General features: G+C 39.9%; 1 protein-coding gene and 1 pseudogene across 1 annotated transcript; both read right to left on the bottom strand.

The window, feature by feature from the left end:
* Nucleotides 1–8,834: 8,834 nt before the first annotated feature.
* On the bottom strand, nucleotides 8,835–9,779 carry LOC133256617 (olfactory receptor 1L8-like). Its single transcript, XM_061431395.1, has one exon. The coding sequence runs from the start codon at nucleotides 9,777–9,779 to the stop codon at nucleotides 8,835–8,837; it is 945 nt and encodes a 314-aa protein (XP_061287379.1).
* A 7,535-nt stretch (nucleotides 9,780–17,314) lies between these two features.
* On the bottom strand, nucleotides 17,315–18,240 carry LOC133256556 (olfactory receptor 1L8-like; annotated as a pseudogene).
* Nucleotides 18,241–20,761: the final 2,521 nt, after the last annotated feature.

Genomic DNA, 20,761 nt, shown 5'->3' with positions numbered 1-20,761 from the left:
ATACACCATGACCAAGTGTGCTTTATCCCAGGGACACAAGGATTCTTCAATATCCACAAACAAAACAATGTAATACACCACATTAACAAATTGAAAAATAAAAGCCACATGATTATCTCAATAGATGCAGATAAAGCCTTTGAAAAAATTCAACATCCATTTATGATAAAAACTTTCAGAAAGCAGGAATGGAAGGAACATACCTCAACATAATAAAAGCTATATATGACAAACCCACAGCAAACATTATCCTCAATGGTGAAAAATTGAAAGCATTTCCCCTAAAGTCAGGAACAAGACAAGGGTGCCCACTCTCACCACTACTATTCAACATAGTTTTGGAAGTTTTGGCCACAGCAATCAGAGCAGAAAAAGAAATAAAAGGAATCCAAATTGGAAAAGACATAAAACTCTCACTGTTTGCAGATGACATGATCCTCTACATAGAAAACCCTGAAGACTCCACCAGAAAATTACTAGAGCTAATCATGAATATAGTAAAGTTGCAGGATATAAAATCAACACACAGAAATCCCTTGCATTTCTATACACTAATAATGAGAAAACAGAAAGAGAAATTAAGGAAACAATTCCATTCACCATTGCAACGAAAAGAATAAGATACTTAGGAATATACCTACCTAAAGAAACTAAAGGCCTATATATAGAAAACTATAAAACTCTGATGAAAGAAATCAAATAGGACACTAATAGATGGAGAAATATACCATGTTCATGGATTGGAAGAATCAATATAGTGAAAATGAGTATACTACCCAATGCAATCTATAGATTCAATGCAATCCCTATCAAGCTACCAATGGTATTTTTCACAGAGCTAGAACAAATAATTTCACAATTTGTATGGAAATACAAAAAACCTCGAATAGCCAAAGCTATCTTGAGAAAGAAGAATGGAACTGGAGGAATCAAACTGCCTCACTTCAGGCTCTACTACAAAGCCACAGTCATCAAGACAGTATGATACTGGCACAAAGACAGAAATATAGATCAATGGAACAAAATAGAAAGCCCAGAGATAAATCCATGCACCTATGGACACCTTATCTTTGACAAAGGAGGCAAGAATATACAATGGATCAAAGACAATCTCTTTAACAAGTGGTGCTAGGAAAACTGGTCAACCACTTGTAAAAGAATGAAACTAGAACACTTTCTAACACCATACACAAAAATAAACTCAAAATGGATTAAAGATCTAAACGTAAGACCAGAAACTATAAAACTCCTAGAGGAGAACATAGGCAAAACACTCTCCGACATACATCACAGCAGGATCCTCTGACCCACCTCCCAGAATATTGGAAACAAAAGCAAAAATTAAAAAATGGGACCTAATTAAACTTAAAAGCTTCTGCACAACAAAGGAAACTATAAGCAAGGTGAAAAGACAGCCTTCAGAATGGGAAAAAATAATAGCAAATGAAGCAACGGACAAACAACTAATCTCAAAAATATACAAGCAATTCCTGCAGCTCAATTCCAGAAAAATAAACGACTCAATCAAAAATGGGCCAATGAACTAAATAGACATTTCTCCAAAGAAGACATACAGATGGCTAACAAACACATGAAAAGATGCTCAACATCACTCATTATCAGAGAAATGCAAATCAAAACCACAATGAGGTACCATTTCACACCATTCAGAATGGCTGCGATCCAAAAGTCTACAAGCAATAAATGCTGGAGAGGGTGTGGAGAAAAGGGAACCCTCTTACACTGTTGGTGGGAATGCAAACTAGTACAGCCACTATGGAGAACAGTGTGGAGATTCCTTAAAAAACTGGAAATAGAACTGCCTTATGACCCAGCAATCCCACTGCTGGGCATACACACTGAGGAAACCAGAAGGGAAAGAGACACGTGTACCCCAATGTTCATCGCAGCACTATTTATAATAGCCAGGACATGGAAGCAACCTAGATGTCCATCAGCAGATGAATGGATAAAGAAAGCTGTGGTACATATACACAATGGAGTATTACTTAGCCATTAAAAAGAATACATTTGAATCAGTTCTAATGAGGTGGATGAAACTGGAGACTATTATACAGAGTGAAGTAAGCCTGAATGAAAAACATCAATACAGTATACTAACGCATATATATGGAATTTAGAAAGACGGTAACGAGAACCCTGTAAGCGAGACAGCAAAAGAGACACAGATGTATAGAACAGTCCTCTGGACTCTGTGGGAGAGGTGGGGGGCATGATTTGGGAGAATGGAATTAAAACATATGTAATATCATATATGAAATGAATCGCCAGTCCAGGTTCGATGCAGGATACCAGAAACTTGGGGCTGGTGCACTGGGATGACCCAGAGGGATGGTGTGGGGAGGGAGGTGGAAGGAGGGGTTCAGGATTGGGAACACGTGTACACCTGTGGCAGATCCATGTTGATGTGTGGCAAAACGAATACAATCAAAAAAATTAATCTAAAAAAAAAAAAAAGCACAGGTTGAGTGAATGAGGCTGGGGATTCCATAGTTTTTGTCTCTTTTCTACCTATGGGCTCTGCTTCCATTAAAACTTGTGGTATAGGGGGACTTATCTGGTGGTCCAGAACTAAGACTCCATGCTGCCAACACAGGGGGGCTTGGGTTTGATCATTGGTCAGGGAATTACATCCCACATGACAAAATTAAGAATTCATATCCTACAACTAGGAGTCTGCATGTTGCAACGAAGATGTGGTGCAGCCAACATTTTTTAAAATGTGATATAGATAGCCTAGAAGTTCAACTGGATGGATTTAAAACCAAATGGCATATGTAAATTTTACTTGGACCTTATGACTTTTCAATCCATGAGTTATTTGAAAGTATCTTGGAGGAAAGAGTAAGGTACCAAACTGGATTGGAGTAGCCAAGTGGGTGGCCAGTTTCCTGAAACTCACCTCCATGTCCAGATGATTTTCTTCCCTTCCCAGGCACTCCAGAAGTTGATCTGCACCACATCTGTTCATCAGGTCAAGTCTGCTTCTCACACAAAGCTCAGCTTCCTCATATGTCTCCCATGAACTCCTGGGCTGATCGACGAGAGAAGCTGGGATGGAGGAGGAGCTGATCTACTACTCCAAAGGGATAACATGTTTCCCTTCCCTGACCTCAACACCCACCTCTTTCCCAACACCTGGTCCTGGGCTCACTGCTGCTCTCCCAGCTCCAGATCTCAGAAGGCAGAGATGCTCTGACTCAAGTGGGAGGACTCTCCTGATTGAGGAAGCCCAACCAGCTTCTCATGAGTCTGAGGTCTGCTCTACTGGCATCTGGGGCACTTGTTAGGCTGAGGGAGTTGAGGTGTGATGACCTCTCAGGGGAATTTGTCCCCAGAGGGGGAGTAGAGAGCAGACAGAGAAAGCAGAATGGGAATCACTGTCAGCACTGCTGACTCCCAGGGGACAGGGGACCCCTGAGGCTTCCAGTTTAGATGTTAGGACTAATCTCAGAGCTTCCAAACCTCACTGTGACATCTCAAGGGCATGCTTCAATTTCCTTTACTATGGATTATCAAGAGTGGACAAATAATTATGTGGGTGAATACTTTCATTTTTGGAGACTCAGATGTGGACCAAAGTGTATTCTAGGTTTGGGGAGGTCATGAGTCAATGTGTTGAAAAGGCTGCAGTTTCCAGGGGATTCCATGGGGGTAGATCAATGGTGTGTACATGCTTTCCACTGTCTGTCCGCATGTGGAGTAAATAAATGTTTTACTAGGTGAGATTAGGTTAACATTAATGTATATTTAAGGGGCAGGTTCCAGCAAAAGTTACTGTCACATTTAGCAAAAGAGCTTTGGAAAAAAGGTATGTATTTCATAGTTTAGACTAAGAGCAGTGTTTTGAGGTAAAGTGTTGGGGAAAGGAGATATTTCCTAGAACTTTGGCCTTGTCACTTAGTAGTTGCTTTTAATAAGCTTCTTAGCCTCTATAAGCTTCAGGTTCTTCATCTGAAAAATTAGTGTAACAATTCTGGCACCAAAACAAGAAATGAAATTTCCTTTTGAGTTCTATACTGAGAATATTGTGTATTATGGTGAATAATATCTACAACAATATTATAGGAAATAAAACACATTCTGCTACCACCCTCAGAGTACCACTGCCTCACACAGAACATGTACTTGTTGAAGAATGATCACTACAGTAATGTTAGCTAACACATCCATACGTTTACATGGTTAAAACTTACTGACTTGTTTTGGTGAGAACTGTTATATCTGCTCACTCAGACGTTTAAAAAAATTTTTTTTTCAAATTGAGGTCTAGTTGATGTACAATATTATATAAGTTTGGGTATCCAACATAGTGATTCATAAATTTTAAAGTTATATTCCATTTATAGTTACTATAAAATATTGGGTGTATTCCATGTGCTGAACAATATGTCCTTGTAGGTTACTTATTTTCTGCATAGTGGTTGCTTTTGCTACTGCTAAGTCATTTCAGTCGTGTCCAACTCTGTGTGACCCCATAGATGGCAGCCCACAAGGCTCCCCCATCCCTGGGATTCTCCAGGCAAGAACACTGGAGTGGGTTGCCATTTCCTTCTCCAATGCATGAAAGTGAGAAGTGAAAGTGAAGTCGCTCAGTCGTGTCCGACTCTTAGTGACCCCATGGACCCCATAATGGTTGGTAACTCTTAATTCTCTACCCCATCTTGCCTCTTCCCTCCCCTCTTCCCTACTGCTAATCTATAGTTTGCTCCATATATTCATGAATCTGTGTCTTTTTTTCAGTAGTTTGTTTTTTCAGTAGTCTACATATAAGTATTATCAGACAATACTTGTCTTCCTCTGTTTTATTTTTTTAAGGGGAAATTGTTTTATTTAGATCCTTGTTTTTATTCAATGAAAGATTCTTTAATTATATAGTGCCTTTACAATTTTGAAGTTTCACTTACATGATTTCATATAATTCCATGCTGCTACTGCTGCTAAGTCGCTTCAGTTGTGTCCGACTCTGTGCGACCCCAAAAACAGCAGCCCACCAGACTCCCCCATCCCTAGGATTCTCCAGGCAAGAATACTGGAGTGGGTTGCCATTTACTTCTCCAATACATGAAAGTGAAAAGTGAAAGTGAAGTCGCTCAGTCATGTCAGACGCTTAGCAACCCCATGGACTGCAGCCTACCAGGCTGCTCCATCCATGGGATTTTCCAGGCAAGAGTACTGGAGTGGGGTGCCATTGCCTTCTCCATATAATTCCATCATAATCCTTAAAAGAATTCCTAAGGCTCTATTGCCTCTCCCTTCTTCCCTCTCATCACTGGTGGCCACTAGTTTGTTCTCTGTATCTGTGAATCAGTCATCATCTGTCCTCACACAGAGTTATTACATTATTACTGACCAGACTTCTTATGATGTATGGTGCATCTCTGCAGCTTGTTGATTTATAGCTGGAAGCTTGTATCTCTAATCCCCTTCCACTTTCCCCCTCCCCTCCAAATCCCCTCTGGCTATCACCCATTTGTTCTCTGTGTTTATGAGTCTGTTTTCATTTTGTTTTGTATTTTAGATTACATATTAAAGTGATATCATATGGTATTTCTCTTTCTCTGTGTGACTTATTTCACTTAGTATAATAGCCTCAAGTTCATCCATCTTGTTGCAAATGGCAAGATTTCATTTTTTATGGCTGAGTAATCGTCCATTTTCTATGCATGTTACTGAAAGGTATGTGGGCTTTGGCTGCTCACCTCTCAAAACTCAACAGACAGACCAGGTTGGTGGAAAGGAAAGTTTGCTTTATTTCAGGTGCCAGCAACTGCGGGGAAGGGTGGCCGACATCGACATCTGTCCAAAGGCCGACTTCCACCCTGCCCCCAACAAGCAGGGGGTGAGAGCTTTTACAGACAGACTGGCGGCGGGGTGGGAGTGGGGGCGAGCAATGTATAGAAACAGCATAGTCATTTTCAAACTGGTCATCGTTGATCTGACCAGCATCATCTTGGTTGTTTTAGGTACAGTTAATAATCTTCAGTTTCAGGGTCCATATGTTCCCATTTCTTTTCAGCCAGTTCTCAGAATTGTGGCCCCTCATGACCTGGGTGCAATCTGGTCATCAAGCAGTTAACTTCTCCACCTGGTAGTCTAGTATCTTTAAGACAGCTCCCAGGATATGGCTCAGAATATTATCTACAGCCCTTGAGAAAGCACTAAAGGTCCTTGACTTTAGTTCAAGCTTAATGACCACGTTATTATTATTTGGTCTCCTTTGACTGTTTTCCTTTGTTTCTGCAGTTCTTCTCTGATTAAACTTACTCTTTGACAAAAGGCAGGCAGAGGACATGGTGGTCGTGGGGGTAGCCACCCCCCAAATGTAGCAGCCTGCTCTGTGTCGTGCACACCACATCTTTGTTTAATCTATTCATCTACTGATGAGCACTTAGTGAGCTTTCATACCCTCTTTATTGTAAATAATGCTTCAGTGAACATCAGCGTGCATTTTTTTGGATTAGTGTTTTTCTTTTATTCAGGTAAATACCCAGAAGTGAAATTGCTGGATCATTTAGCAGTTCCATTTTAACTTTGTAAATTCCTTCCAGTATAATTTTCCATCCACATTGAAATCTGGTGTAGTTAAAAGACCAAATTAGATTCCAATGTGTCAGGCAGAGGACAGTAATGTGTCTCTCTCACAATCAAGTACTTGCTTTAACCAGGGTGTTATTCTGGCTACAGAAACATAAAGTAGCAGTTACTACCTGACAGTCACAGTGTGTTATAGAGGTTCAAAGGCAGGCATCCTCCTAGTGCAACAGCAAACGTAATGATATGTGACTCAAGTGATAAGCCCAAATTACTATAGTTTAGGCAGGTCTTTAAGGAACTCATTGACATTGTCTTTCTAAATTGTACATAAATTGTATATAAAAGGTCTCAATGGACATGAATTTCAGCAAACTCCAGGAAACAGTGAAGAACAGAGAAGCCTGGCATGCGGCAGGCCATGGGGTCTCAGAGTGGGAAATGATTTAGCGACCAAACAACAACAAAATAAAAGGTCTCAGAAAATTGTTTTAATGTAGGTTTGGTCCAATTCTTCGTCTCATGGAAAAACGAATTCTGGAACATTATTGGCCATGACTCAGCACTACACATGAGATAAACAGTTAAGAACACTAAACTGTTGCTTTGAGGTAGTTTCTTAAGAAAGGAATATTGAATCCCATTCCTGCCTTTATTTTTCATTAGGTGATCTCTCTTCACCTGCCTTAGTTCTTGCACTTTTTCTGCTTTCTACCTGTCCTAACCCAAACCGGACTTCTCTGGATTATCAGCTCTGGTTCAACCCTACCGCCTCTATAGGCAGGCAGCAAGATGAGACTCTCCAGAGCTGCTGCTTTCCTCCATTTCTGTTGAAGAATTGATGCTTTTCAACTGTGGTGCTGGAGAAGACTCTTGAGAGTCCCTTGGACAGCAAGGAGATCAAACCAGTCTATCCTAAAGGAAATCAGTCCTGAATATTCATTGGAAGGACTGATACTGAAGCTGAAGCACCAATACTTTGGCCACCTGATGCGAAGACCTGACTCACTGGAGAAAACTGATGTTGGGAAAGATGGAGGGCAGGAGGAGAAGGGGGAGACAGAGGAAGAAAAGATTGGATGGCATCACCTACTCAATGGACATGAATTTGAGCAAACACCAGAAGACAGTGAAGGACAGGCAAGCCTGACATGCTGCAGGTCATGGAGTGGCAGAGTTGAACATGACTTAGTGGCTGAACAACAGCAATTACCAAATAAGTCACTATATAATCTGTCTGCTACTTGGAGTTTGCACTATTTTTATTGTGATGGGGTGGAAAAGCTTTCTGCTTTGAAGATCAGACTCCTGGCTTTTTATGTATGCACACTATTTTTTGAAACACAAATGTCTCCCATTCTCCGTCTACTACAGCCCTTACATCTTAAAACAATACTGCAATTAATCATAATTGATTTATTTCCTACTGATAAGATTTTATGTTTTGGCCTATTTTTATATTAAAAACTAAGATTCACTCAAATAAAATCTCTACACTCAACATACGGTTATGGCAATATTTCTGTGAGATTCTTAAGACTTGAAGTTTCTAGAATAAGTATTAAATTATATATTTTAAAACATAATTTAGTGATAGATGGAGGGAGGAAAGGTTTCAGCATTCCACCTGTGGTATGGATAATTTCTTGATTCTTATTCTTTCTGGTCATTAGCAATTTTTAGTTGTTTGGTTAAAAAATGATGAAATTGAAAAGAAATAAAGTCATAGCAATATGATAAGGGGGGAACAGAAAAACTAGGAGGAGAAAAAGTGAAAACTGAACTTTTAAACAAGAAAACATTTTTGAATGAGAAAAATGAGGAGTTATAAAAATATTCAAAGTGAAAGTTAGCTAAAATGTACTCTTTCTCCTCCTCCTCTTCTTCTGTCCCCCCTTTCAAATGTTTGCACAGGCATCCAACAGCTACAAATTAAGTAATTATTTGTAGCAATATACTGAAATGTGAAGGATTTTGGAGGATAAGTCTTGAAATGAGAAATTTGTTTAGGAAATATCTGTGTGAAAAAGATTGGTTTAAAGCATCTCATCTGGAAGATGCAAAGTAATGAATCTTCATAGGAAAGAGGAGAAACAGTGGGGAAGAACATCATGATTTAAGCAGAAGCAAAGTCAAATAAAGGGTCTTCATCAATGGATGTAATTGACCACAATGCCTATTCTCACATGGGTTAAAAATGTTAACCTCCAAGAGCTTGCTTGTTCACCAAGACGCAGTAGAAACCAGATTCAAATGGGGAAGATTCCCTTGTGTTTTCATCAAGGGGGTGCTGCCTGAGGTTTCCTCCTGCCCACCAGCTTCCTCAGACCCTGTTTCAGGTCTTTGTTTCTTAGGCTGTAGATTAAAGGATTGAGCATGGAGGAGAGAACTGTGTAGACAATTGTTGCCACGTGGTCCCTGACAGTGTAGGTGGACACAGGCTGTAAATAGACATAGAAGATGCTTCCATAAAATAGTGTTACCACTGTAAGGTGAGACCCACAGGTGGAGAAGGCTTTGTGTTTCCCAGCAGCTGAGGGAATTTTGAGAACCGTGATGAGGATTCGTATGTAAGAAAAAGCAATGCATAGAAAAGGAGTCACCAAAAAGGCAGATGCCTCTGTCATTAACACAATTTCATTGACAAATGTGGAGGAGCAGGATAATTTCATCAGAGGGCTGAGGTCACAGAGAAAATGATGGATGATATTGGAGTCACAGAAGGTGAGGTGATTCAGTAGAAGTGTGTGTAGGAGAGAGTGGAAGTGAGGCAATGAGCAGGAGAAAGCCACCAGCAGGACACAGCGGCGGTGACTCATGATGGTGACATAGTGGAAGGGGTCACAGATGGCCACATAGCGGTCAAAGGCCATGACTACTAGAAGCCAACTGTCAGTGTTGCCCAAGGCATATATAAAATACATCTGGGCAAGGCACCCAGCATAGGAGATGGTCTTGTGTGACAGAAAGTTCACCAGCATCCTGGGGACAATGGTTGTGGTGAAGCAAATGTCAGTGAAAGACAGGAAACTCAAAAAGAAATACATAGGGGTGTGCAGTTGGGGGTCAGAGCAGATGGCCAGGATGATGAGCAGGTTCCCTGTTATGGTGACCAGATATATGATGAGGAAGAGGATGAAGAGTGGCTTCTGGTCCTCAGGCCGTGAGGAGAGTCCCAGGAGGATGAATTCAGAGACACTACTGGTTTGGTTGAGTCTTTCCATTGACTTGGGTCTAAGTTATATGCAAGGTGCTTTGTTATTTCACATGCTCCAATTCCATTGTCCAAATCAGGAGAACCCACCAAGGCTTTTTGGTTACCAGTAGCAACTGTACTCTCCCAAAGAATCTGTCTGCAATGCAGGGGACCTGGGTCAATCACTGGGTTGGGAAGATTCCCTGGAGAAGGGAATGGCTACCCACTCCAGCATTCTTGCCTGATGAATTCTATGGACAGAGAAGCCAGGCAGGCTACAGTCCATACTGCCACTAACACTTTCACTTTCACAGCAGGTGTGCAGGGAAAGCTTCTCATCCTCATGGTCCATGATGTGGTCTTAGCTTCCCAAATCCATGGGCATCATAAGGACCTTATATAGCAAGCTGTAGGGACAGAAGAAGAGTTTTCCTATAGAATCTATCAGAGTGGTCTTCTTTGATTCAAGTTGCTTAGTTCCTGTTCTGGGAGAAACTCTGTTTCCCTAATGGGAACATAGCAAAAAATAATATTTGCTTTGTGTAGTTCATGTTGTATTTTGGGAGATAAATCATGGAAAAACAGAATATAGAACATTATATCAGGTGAAGAGAAGTTTTATTAGCAAAATAGGGTATTATGAGACAATGGAGATGGCTGGAGGGTGTGGATGGTGAAACACAGAAGTCGCAGAACCATCATTCCTTCTAAAGCACAATAAGTTGTTATCCTATTGGATTTAACTTTGCACGTCTGGGGAACGGGTAAAGGTTTGCTGAAACAACCAACAGGGCAAGTCTAAGAGGAATGGTAAAGCTAGGTCAACATTGTTTTATTTTCCTTGTTTGGGCACAGAATGGGAAGCTAATCCTCCTTACCTCATGGCATGATATCATTTTGCAAAATTTTATGGAAGGAATATTTGTTCATGCATCTAGTGATTTGAGTGTATCAGTAGTTAAAGCAGAAAATAACAACCAGTGTTTACAAATACATATTCCCTATGAAACCTATGCTAAGCACTTGACTAAATCCCATGATAAGGAATTATGAAGCATGCATTGTTTCAGGAAACTAAGGTTTACAGAGGTGAAGCAGTTTGCTCACGGTTACTAAGGAGTTGAATAGCAATCAGGTATCAAACACCAAGCTTATGCTCTTAAGCATTATGTATCTCTCCTCCAGTTTTGGTATATTTATTGTCTATCACAATCAGGCACAGACACTGTTTTCCTCATTTTGACAGTTTCCTACATGAATTACCCTTTTATGTCCCTTAACTGACAATGTTTCTTCTTCCATGATCAGAATGCATCCTTGGAGTTGCAAAAGAGGTAGCCTATCTTTCTGTGAAGTAGAGATGGAGGAAGTTGAAATTTTGAATCTGCATGATAAACTGGCCAAAATCAGGTGGAAAATTTTGACTATGTGTGACCGCTGTGTGTCTAGTGAGTGGAGTTGGGGTCCTGGAGTGGACAGTGCCCTGGACTAAAGTTGAATTGTGGGAATTTGATTTGTCCTCCATCACCTGTTCACAAACTCATTCTTGATGTTTAATGAATAGCAACTGAGATACTATGTCTGTAAAGCAGTGTATCACACACTGATCAATATTCAAAGATGAGGTATTTATGGAAGGTTTGCCTGGGGAATGTGGAATACAAAAGTTAGTGCAGAGTTAGTGAATTAATGGGATTCGGTGCTGTAGGTCACAGACGTGAAGAACACACAGGTTGATGACTAGAAAAAAGGAGGAATATTTTGGATCTGAGAATCAGGAAGAATCGTTCTAAAAGCACAGGGTGAGTGGATCAGGCTGTGAATATGATGGGTTTTCTTTTCTTTCCCTTCTACTGGTGGGGTTTTACTTCCAATAAAACCAATGGTATAAATGGGTTAGAGATCAAACTGGTTGAACTAAAGACCAAATGCCACATGGAAGTTCTACTTGGACCTTAGGATGTCTCAATCTGTGAGATATTTGAAAGTATCTGGGAGAAAACAAGTAAGGTACCAAAGTGGGTGGGAGTAGCCAAGTGGGTGGCCAGCTTCTGAAGCTCACCTCTATGTCCAGATGCTTTTCCTTCTTTCTCAGCCTCTCCAGAAGCTGATGTGCACCATGTGCGTTCGTCAAGTCACGTCTGCTTCTCAGTCAAAGCTCAGCTTCCTCATGTGTCTCCCATGAAATTCAGGGCTGATTGACAAGGAAACAAGCAGGGATGGAGGAGGAGCTGATATACTACTCCAAGGGGGTAACACATTTTCCTTCCCTGACCTCAACCCCCACCCTTCTTTCTTAACGGTCCCTGGTCCCTAGCTCACTGCTGCTCTCCCAGCTCCAGATCTCAGAAGGCAGAGATGCTCTGACTCAAGTGGGAGGGCTCTCTTGATTGTGGCAGTACAGCCAGCTTCTCACAGTCTGAGGTCTCCTCTGTGGCCTCTCAGATTCTTATTAGGCTAAGGATGTTGTGATGTGATGAACTCTCTAGGGGGTTTGTCTCCAAGGGGACAGAGGACCCCTGAGGCTTCCTGTTTAGATGTTGGGACTGATCTTTGATCTTCTTAATCTCTCTGTGACATCTCAAGGGCATACTTCTGTTTCCCCAACTATGAGTTATGAGGGATGGACAGATACTTATGTAGGTGAAAACTTGAATTTGGGGGGATTCGGATGTCGACCAAGGTGTATTCTAAATCTGGGGAAGACAAGCCAAAATGAGGAGGTTGCAATTTTTAGGATATTCAGTGAGGGGTAGTTCAATGGTGTAAATGTGCTTTCCAGTGTCTGGGGAGGCACATGGATTAGACATTTTTGTATGTGGGATTAGGCTAGTGTAAGTTTATATAGGCTTAAATCATAGGGTCAGGCAATGGTTGTTGTCATATAGCAAATGGACTTTGGATCAAATAATCCATGTGTTTTCAGAGTTTAGTCTCAGAGCTTTGGGGTTCAGCATGAGGAAAATAGATACTTAATAGAATGCTGGTCTTGCCTCTTAGTAGTTGCTTTTGAGAAGTTACTTAGCTCTATGAACTTCAAGTCCTTCCTCTGCTAAATGAAGATTTAACTCTTCTTGGCACTGAAATCAGGGAGCAAATTTTCTTTTGGATTTTATACAGAGAATACTTGTGTATTTTGGTGAATATCATTAACAGTAAGGATATAGGGGGGAAAGTACATTCTGCTACTGCCCTCAGTATAAGCCAGTGCCTCATACAACACATGTGTGTCTTTTCCCTTACCTGTGAGTTTAATTTAAAAATTTTATCTACATATTAAGAGTAAATACTATAGAGACAGAAAGTCCTGGGTTTGGGTCCTGCATCTTCTAATTACTATTCAGATGGCTGGCTTTCTTTCTATTAATTTCTAAATCTCTTGACAAATACTATTTATTTACAGTTTATTGAGAAATAATGGACATAGAACATTGTTTAATGTGTACAACACAGTGATTTGACAGATGTATTTATTGCAAAATGATGACCACAACAATGTTAGTTAACATATCCATAGTTTTGATTTTTGTAGTGATAACTTTTAAAATCTACTGTCATAAAAATTTTCATATGTACAGCACCGTCTTGTTAAACTTAGTCACCTTGCTGTATCTTTACTTGAACTATATAGATGATAGCAAATTCTTTCCTAAAGTGACTGTATCAATTTATATTGCTGCTGCTGCTGCTGCTGCTGTTAAGTCGCTTCAATCGTGTCCGACTCTGTGTGACCCCATAGACGGCAGCCCACCAGGCTCCTCCATCCCTGGGATTCTCCAGGCAAGAACACTGGAGTGGGTTTCCATTTCCTTCTCCAATGCATGAAAGTGAAAAGTCAAAGTGAAGTTGCTCAGTCGTGTCCGACTCTTAGCGACCCCATGGACTGTAGCCTACCAGGCTGCTCCATCCATGGGATTTTCCAGGCAAGAGTACTGGAGTGGGGTGCCATTGCCTTCTTCAAATTTATATTGCTACTAACAGCATAAATATGAAAAGTTTAAAAAATATGAAGCAATATAAAATTATGCTGTTAATTTATATTGCTACTAACAGCATAATTTTATATTGCTTCATATTTTTTAAACTTTTCATATTTATCTTCAGAATTCTAATTTTTATTATCTGTTGGTGTGCAATGGCTCCCCATTGTTATTTAATTTGCATTTCTCTGATTATTAATGTAACACATCATATTTTCATATGATTATTGGTCATTTAGATTTTCTTCTCTTTTGTGACATGTTTATTTAATTTTTTTCCTAGACCCTCATCTCCCTCAGCCCCTAGCTTTGCCTGTTTTTCTTACTGATTTCTAGGGATCTTTATGTACTCTTAATCTGGATGTTTTAATTGGTTTTATGAATTTCAAATACCTTTTACTATTTTGTTATTTGTCTTTTTCTGCTATGATGTCTTTGATAGTAACACAGTCTAATTTACAATTTCCTTTTATGGTTAGTGCTTACTTTCTGTTTCTTATTAAAGAAATATTTTTCTATCTTAAGGAGAAAAAGATATTCTCCTATATTACTTTCTAAACATTTTTAGTTTTTGGTTTTCATATGTAAGTTTGTAACTCATCAGGAGTAAATTTTTGTATATGGTATGTGGTAAGAATCCAGTTTCATTTTTGCATGTGATTTTCCAACTGTCTTAAGCTGCACTCAAGAAAAAATGCACCTCATTCGTGTGAAGTGTATACCAACAGGGGGCAGGGTGTGTGTGTTTCTGGGCTCTCTATTTTATAGCAGCTGTCTTGTTTGTCTACTCTTTCACCAATATCCACATAGCCTTCATTACAATAGGTCTATAGTGGGTCTTGGTATCTACTAGACTAGTGATTCTCAAAGTATTTTTCTTAATCAGTATGTGGCATCACCTGAGGGCTTGTTAGAAATGAAAATTCCTGGGCCTCACTCAGACTGACTCAAGGGACATAGCCATAGCTCCATGGCCATGCCTAGTCTTGGAGAAAAGTGTACAGATCAGGATTTTCTCTTCCAAACCCAAAGTGTTGATAGCAAAAACCCTATGTTGTGTAGAAGTGTGATGATTTCAGGCATGAAGTGTTTCCTCCTTATCTAGTTCATCAAAATGAGAATTAGGACATTCAATGGAGGGTCCCATTGGTGATCCGACCTCTTTTCTACCAGCTCTTTCCTATCATGATGCAATATTATTACTTTTTAAACAAAACAAAACTCAACAAAACTCAATGATGAGGAACAACAGAGCAATAGATAGATTTTACAGTACTCTTAACAATTGGTGTTTATTTTATGAAAAAAAAAGTCCCCATTTAAAAATTCTGATGTTAAAAACATGTGCAGACTTTAAAGCACACATTATTTCCTTCTAGTCTTCTGTGTAATGGTGTGTGTGTTATATGTGTGTGTGTGTGTGCATGTGTGTGTAAGGGTGCATGTTTTCTTACTGGGTATATAATCTCACCAGATACAAAAAAATATACCCTCACACACACACACACACACACACAGATATATACTTTTTTTTTACCCTAACAGGTTTATTCATAGACAATTTCGCTGGTATTCGTAATGGCTTTTCACGTCAGTCCTAGAGATATACCTCCTTATGTATATCTATTACAGATTATTTCTCTCTATGGAAAAATTGATAAGAAAGCTGTGGTACATATACACAATGGAGTATTACTCAGCCATTAAAAAGAATACATTTGAATCAGCTCTAATGAGGTGGATGAAACTGAGCCTATTATACAGAGTGAAGTAAGCCAGAAGGAAAACATAAATACAGTATACTAACGCATATATATGGAATTTAGAAAGATGGTAACAATAACCCTGTGTACGAGACAGCAAAGAGACATTGATGTATAGAACAGTCTTATGGACTCTGTGGGAGAGGGAGAGGGTGGGAAGATGTGGGAGAATGGCAATGAAACATGTAAAATATCATGTAGGAAACGAGTTGCCAGTTCAGGTTCGATGCATGATGCTGGATGCTTGGGGCTGGTGCACTGGGACGGCCCAGAGGGATGGTATTTCGGGATGGGGAACACATGTATACCTGTGGCGGATTCATTTTGATATTTGGCAAAACTAATACAATTATGTAAAGTTTAAAATAAAATAAAATTGGAAGAAAAAAAAAAGAAAAATTGAAGCACTATTTATCTATTTCTCTATTGAAGGGCATTTAGATTATTTTTAATTTTTCTAATTTTTTCTATTATGAAAAATGCTGCAATCAATGAGTATCTGTATACATGTAGATTATACACTTGGTATAGCATTACTGAAGGCATGAGTCCAGAAATACAAATACTGGGACATAGGCAGTGGTCAGGAATTTTCAATCATGCAGCTTCCCACATAAAGACTAGGTTAGTCTTTTCTATGGGGGGCTCCTTAAAATGCAGGTTCACAGGCCCACATGGGACCTATTGAATAATAGCTCCAAGAAGAACATAGAAGAATAATAAATGATAAAATATTCAGATATAAAATAAAGTATAAAATCACTGAGTAATAATAGAGAATAAAGGAAGAAACAGAAGTGAACAGCATAAAGTCCTTGCCTAGATGACTCTACTTCCCAGAACACTCCATATGTCTCTGAATGGTTCCCAAAGTTCCTAGTTACATCTGCCTTTAATGTTCACATGTGGGTTTTTATACTCTCTTTAGAATCATCAGTTCTAAGTACATAGAATTAATGTATGCACTTTCTCTGGGAAGCAGACAGATCTGGATGATTATGATGGTGGCAAGAGGGGACTCTCTAAGGGGAACTAAAGCTAAGAGAGGGAACAAGACCAGTGCCTCGAGGCATATTTGAGGCACCAGATGACCAGGGTAGAGACCCAGAGGCAACTCAGCCTCATGCACACTGGCCTGATAATCAGGGCAGTTGTGTGCTGAACTACTAGGTCACCTGGCTAAGCGGGGCTAAGAGTTGGGCTTTTGTTCACTACAGAGCCTAGAACATTGTGCTGCCAAACATATGGAAGAAGGATGAGGCACAATCCCTGGATAACTGTTGCACTAGACACACTCCTCGCTTGGTGGAGGTTTCATTTTCTTAAGAGCCTCAATCCTGTCCCTCTCTCTCTGCTTCTCCTTTTCTGAATCACTGCAACGACTTTCAAAAAGCTAGTGTATTCCAGAAATTACATTGAAAGCCAAATTATATTAAGGGAATCAAAAGTTATTGAACAGATATATGTTAAGTTCTAGGAAATTTTGTGGGAAAAAAAAGGTTTCAACAGCATTTGGAGCAATGAAAAGGATGTGGTTTCATGGAGAAGAGGAAGACAGGAAGAGAGATGCTGATACATGAAAACTGGAAGCCAAGACTTTGGTAGAACTGGAGCCTATTCCTGAATCATCATAAAGTCTCCATGGTTAATAGTTGTACGTGTAAAGAAGTGGACACAACCCAACATCCATGACACATGTGAGTCATTTCTGCTGACCTAAAGAGTTTATTATGTGTATCAGGAAATAGCAGAAACAGCATCTAGAGCCTCAGAGAAACCCATGAACATATCCCCAAAAGACTAGGATTTCCTCCTTCTAGCTAGGATTTCCTCCTGCCCAGCAGCTTCCCCAGGCCCCTCTTCATGTCTTTGTTTCTCAGACTGTAAATGAAAGGGTTGAGCATGGAGGACAGAACTGTGTAGACAAGTGTAGCCACTCGGTCCTTAACAGTGTAGCTGGACAAGGGTTGTAAATAGACATAAAAGATGCTTCCATAAAACAGGATCACCACAGTGAAGTGGGAGCCACAGGTGGAGAAGGCTTTGCGTTTCCCTGCAGCTGAGGGGATCCTGAGAACTGTTATGAGGATTCGCACATATGAGAAAACAATGCATAGGAAGGGGGTCGCCCCAAACACCAGCCCTTCTGTCTTTATTGTGAGATCATTGACAAATATGGAGGAGCAGGACAATTTCAGCAGAGGGTTGATGTCACAGAGGAAGTGGTGGACAACATTGGAGTCACAGAAGGTGAGCTGATTCAGCAGAAGTATGTGTAGGAGTGAGTGGAGGTGAGGCGATGAGCAGGAGAAGGCCACTAGCAGGACACAGCGGCGGTGGCTCATGATGGTGACATAGTGGAAGGGGTCACAGATGGCCACATAGCGGTCATGGCTGCCAGAAGATAACTATCAGTATTGCCCAGAGCATATATGAAATACATCTGGGTCAGACATCCAGTATAGGAGATGGTCTTCTTCTCTGACAGGAAGTCAACTAGCATCCTGGGGACAATGGCTGTTGTATACCAAATGTGAGTGAAAGACAGGGCACTCAAGAAGACATACATGGGGGTGTGCAGTTGGGGGTCAGAGCTGATGGCCAGGATGATGAGCACATTCCCTGTTATGGTGACCAGGTACATGATGAGGAAGAGGATGAAGAGTGGCTTCTGGTCCTCAGGCTGGGAGGAGAGTCCCAGGAGGATGAACTCAGAAACACTGCTGGTTTGGTTGAGTCCTTCCATTGACTTGGGTCTAGTTAGATACAGGAAGGTTTGTTATTCATCATGCTCCAATTCCACAGCCCAGATCACAAGAACCCAGCAAACTTTGTTTCCTCTGTTTGGTCACTATTGGCAGCTGTGCTGGGAAAGCTCGTTACCCTCGTGGTCTTTGATGTGGTCCTCTGTTCCCAAATCCACATTATCATAAGCGCCTTGTGTTGAAACCAGGAGGAACAGAAGAAGAGTTTTCCTTTAGAAACCTCCAATTCAAGTTCCTTAGTTCCTAGTCTGGGAAATCTAGGAAGTTCCTAGTGCTGGGAACACAGCAACAAAGCAGAAATCTTTGCCTTTGTGTAATTCATGTAGCTTGGCTGATAGATCAGATGATTACAAACAGTATATGTAATATAATACCAAATAGCAATACATTTGTTAAAAAAGAGGGTATTAATAGTGTAAGAGATCATTGGGGGTAGGGAGTATTTTAGATACTGAAGTCATACGACCCCCATTCTTTATCAAAGCAAATTCAGTTGTTGTAAAATTAAACTTTATCTTTGCATGTCTTCAATAGAAATAAGCATTTGCCAAAATAATCAACAGGGAATATCTGAGAGGAATGTTGAACCCAGTTCAACAGTGTTTCTGTCCTTGTCTGGATACACTTGTCTGTCACCCTCCTTAGCTCACGGCATGCTATCATCAGTCTGTGCAAGTCTCCCCTCTTTTGTAAATTGTTTTTCCTTTCATTAATCCCCTGTCCTAAACCACATTTGTACAGAAGGGCATCCATTGTTAACTATTCAATTCATGTTTTAAAATTTCTTCTCTCACATATTTATTCAAAGATATCTATGAGAAACATGTAAGTATGCATTTTCGTCATACCCAGTTACCTAATAATGGACATCAAATTGCCTCTCTTTCTTGCTACTGCAAAATACTCTATAATGATAGATCTTACATCAGCAAATGTTCTTTAAAGAAATTTTTTAGAGCCAGCATATTCATCCATAATTTCTGAATTACATATTACATCCGAAGCTTCAAACATTTTGAGACATTGGTTATTTATAAATTCTTGGTTACCACAAAAATCCCTACAATGAATATACTTATATCATTCAAGTGTTTCATTTTCAGAGGCAGTGTATTCTTTAATACATTTTAAATGGACATATCACACTGGAACTTTAAGGCATTTTAAAGCCTTGTGTGTGTGTGTGTGTGTGTGTGTGTGTGTGTATGTGTGTGTGTTTGCTCAGTCACTCAGTCGTGTCCAACTCATTGAGGCCCCATGGACTACAGCCTGCCAGGATCCTCTGCCCACGAAATTTTCCAGGCAAGAATACTGGAGTGAGGTGCCATTCCCTTCTCTGGGAGAACTTCCCAGGGATTGAATCCATGTCTCTTACATCTCCTGCACAGGCAGGCAGATCCTTTATCACTAGCAAAACCTGGGAAGCCCTTAAAGTCTTATATTATATATTAATTTATTGATTGCTATATTAATTTATTTAACATTGTTAAATTAACATGTTGCTTCATTTATAATTAACTGCTCATATACTAACTTAGCAAACATCTTTAAAATTCAAATACTTCATGTGTAATATTGGACTCAAATATTCACATTCTCATGAAGATTTAGTGAAATAACGCATGAAAACACTTAGAAGAGCAACGAGCATATTGTCAGCATGCAGGAGAAGCTGTTGATTCTTATCAGTCCCTGTGTACCCGTCCTTTATCTTCTATTTCTTGATGTTCTCAAATCAATTAATTTACGTACATAAAGTATCACATTCCTCACTGCCAAATTGTCTGGCTAATTTCAGGATTTTGCAAGGTTTTAATGGAAGGAATATTTGTTTATGCACCGAATAATTGGATGAATTGGTAATTAAAGTTAATAACAATGACCAATATTTGTGAGTAAGTATTATGTATCAAGTTTATATTAAGCATCCTACTAAATCCTAAGGAATTGTGAAGCATTTTAAGAGATTAAGGCTTACAGCATTGAAGTGGTTTGCTGAAGTTCACTAAGGACATTAAGGCTCCCCTGATAGCTCAGTTGGTGAAGAATCCACCTGCAATGTGGGATACCTGGGTTCAATCTCTGGGTTGGGAAGATCCCCTGGAGAAGGGAAAGTCTACCCACCCCAGTATTCTGGCCTGGAGAATTCCATTGACTGTATAGTCCATGGGGTGACGAAGAGTCGGACACGACTGAGCTACTTGCATTCTCACTTTCAAGGATGTGAAGAGCAATCAGAATTTGAACTCCAAGCTGGCTCACTCTAAGTTTATGCTCTCCAGTATCATGCTACTCCTCCTCTAGGTTTGGCATGTTAATTGTCTATAACAATCAACATAGGCTCTATTTTAATTGTTTTGACAATTTCCTACACAGTTTCCCCATCTATCCTCCTTATCTGACACACTTTCTTCTCCCATATTCAGAATTTATCCTTGTATTTGCTAGAGAGGTGGCCTATCTTGCTGTGTTGTAGAGATAGTGGAATTTGAAAATTGAATA

This window comes from Bos javanicus, chromosome 11, assembly GCF_032452875.1.
Source record: "Bos javanicus breed banteng chromosome 11, ARS-OSU_banteng_1.0, whole genome shotgun sequence".
Taxonomy (NCBI): Eukaryota; Metazoa; Chordata; class Mammalia; order Artiodactyla; family Bovidae; genus Bos; species Bos javanicus.
Note: the sequence above shows the minus strand (reverse complement) of the source record. Positions and strands in the feature narration are given on the sequence as shown.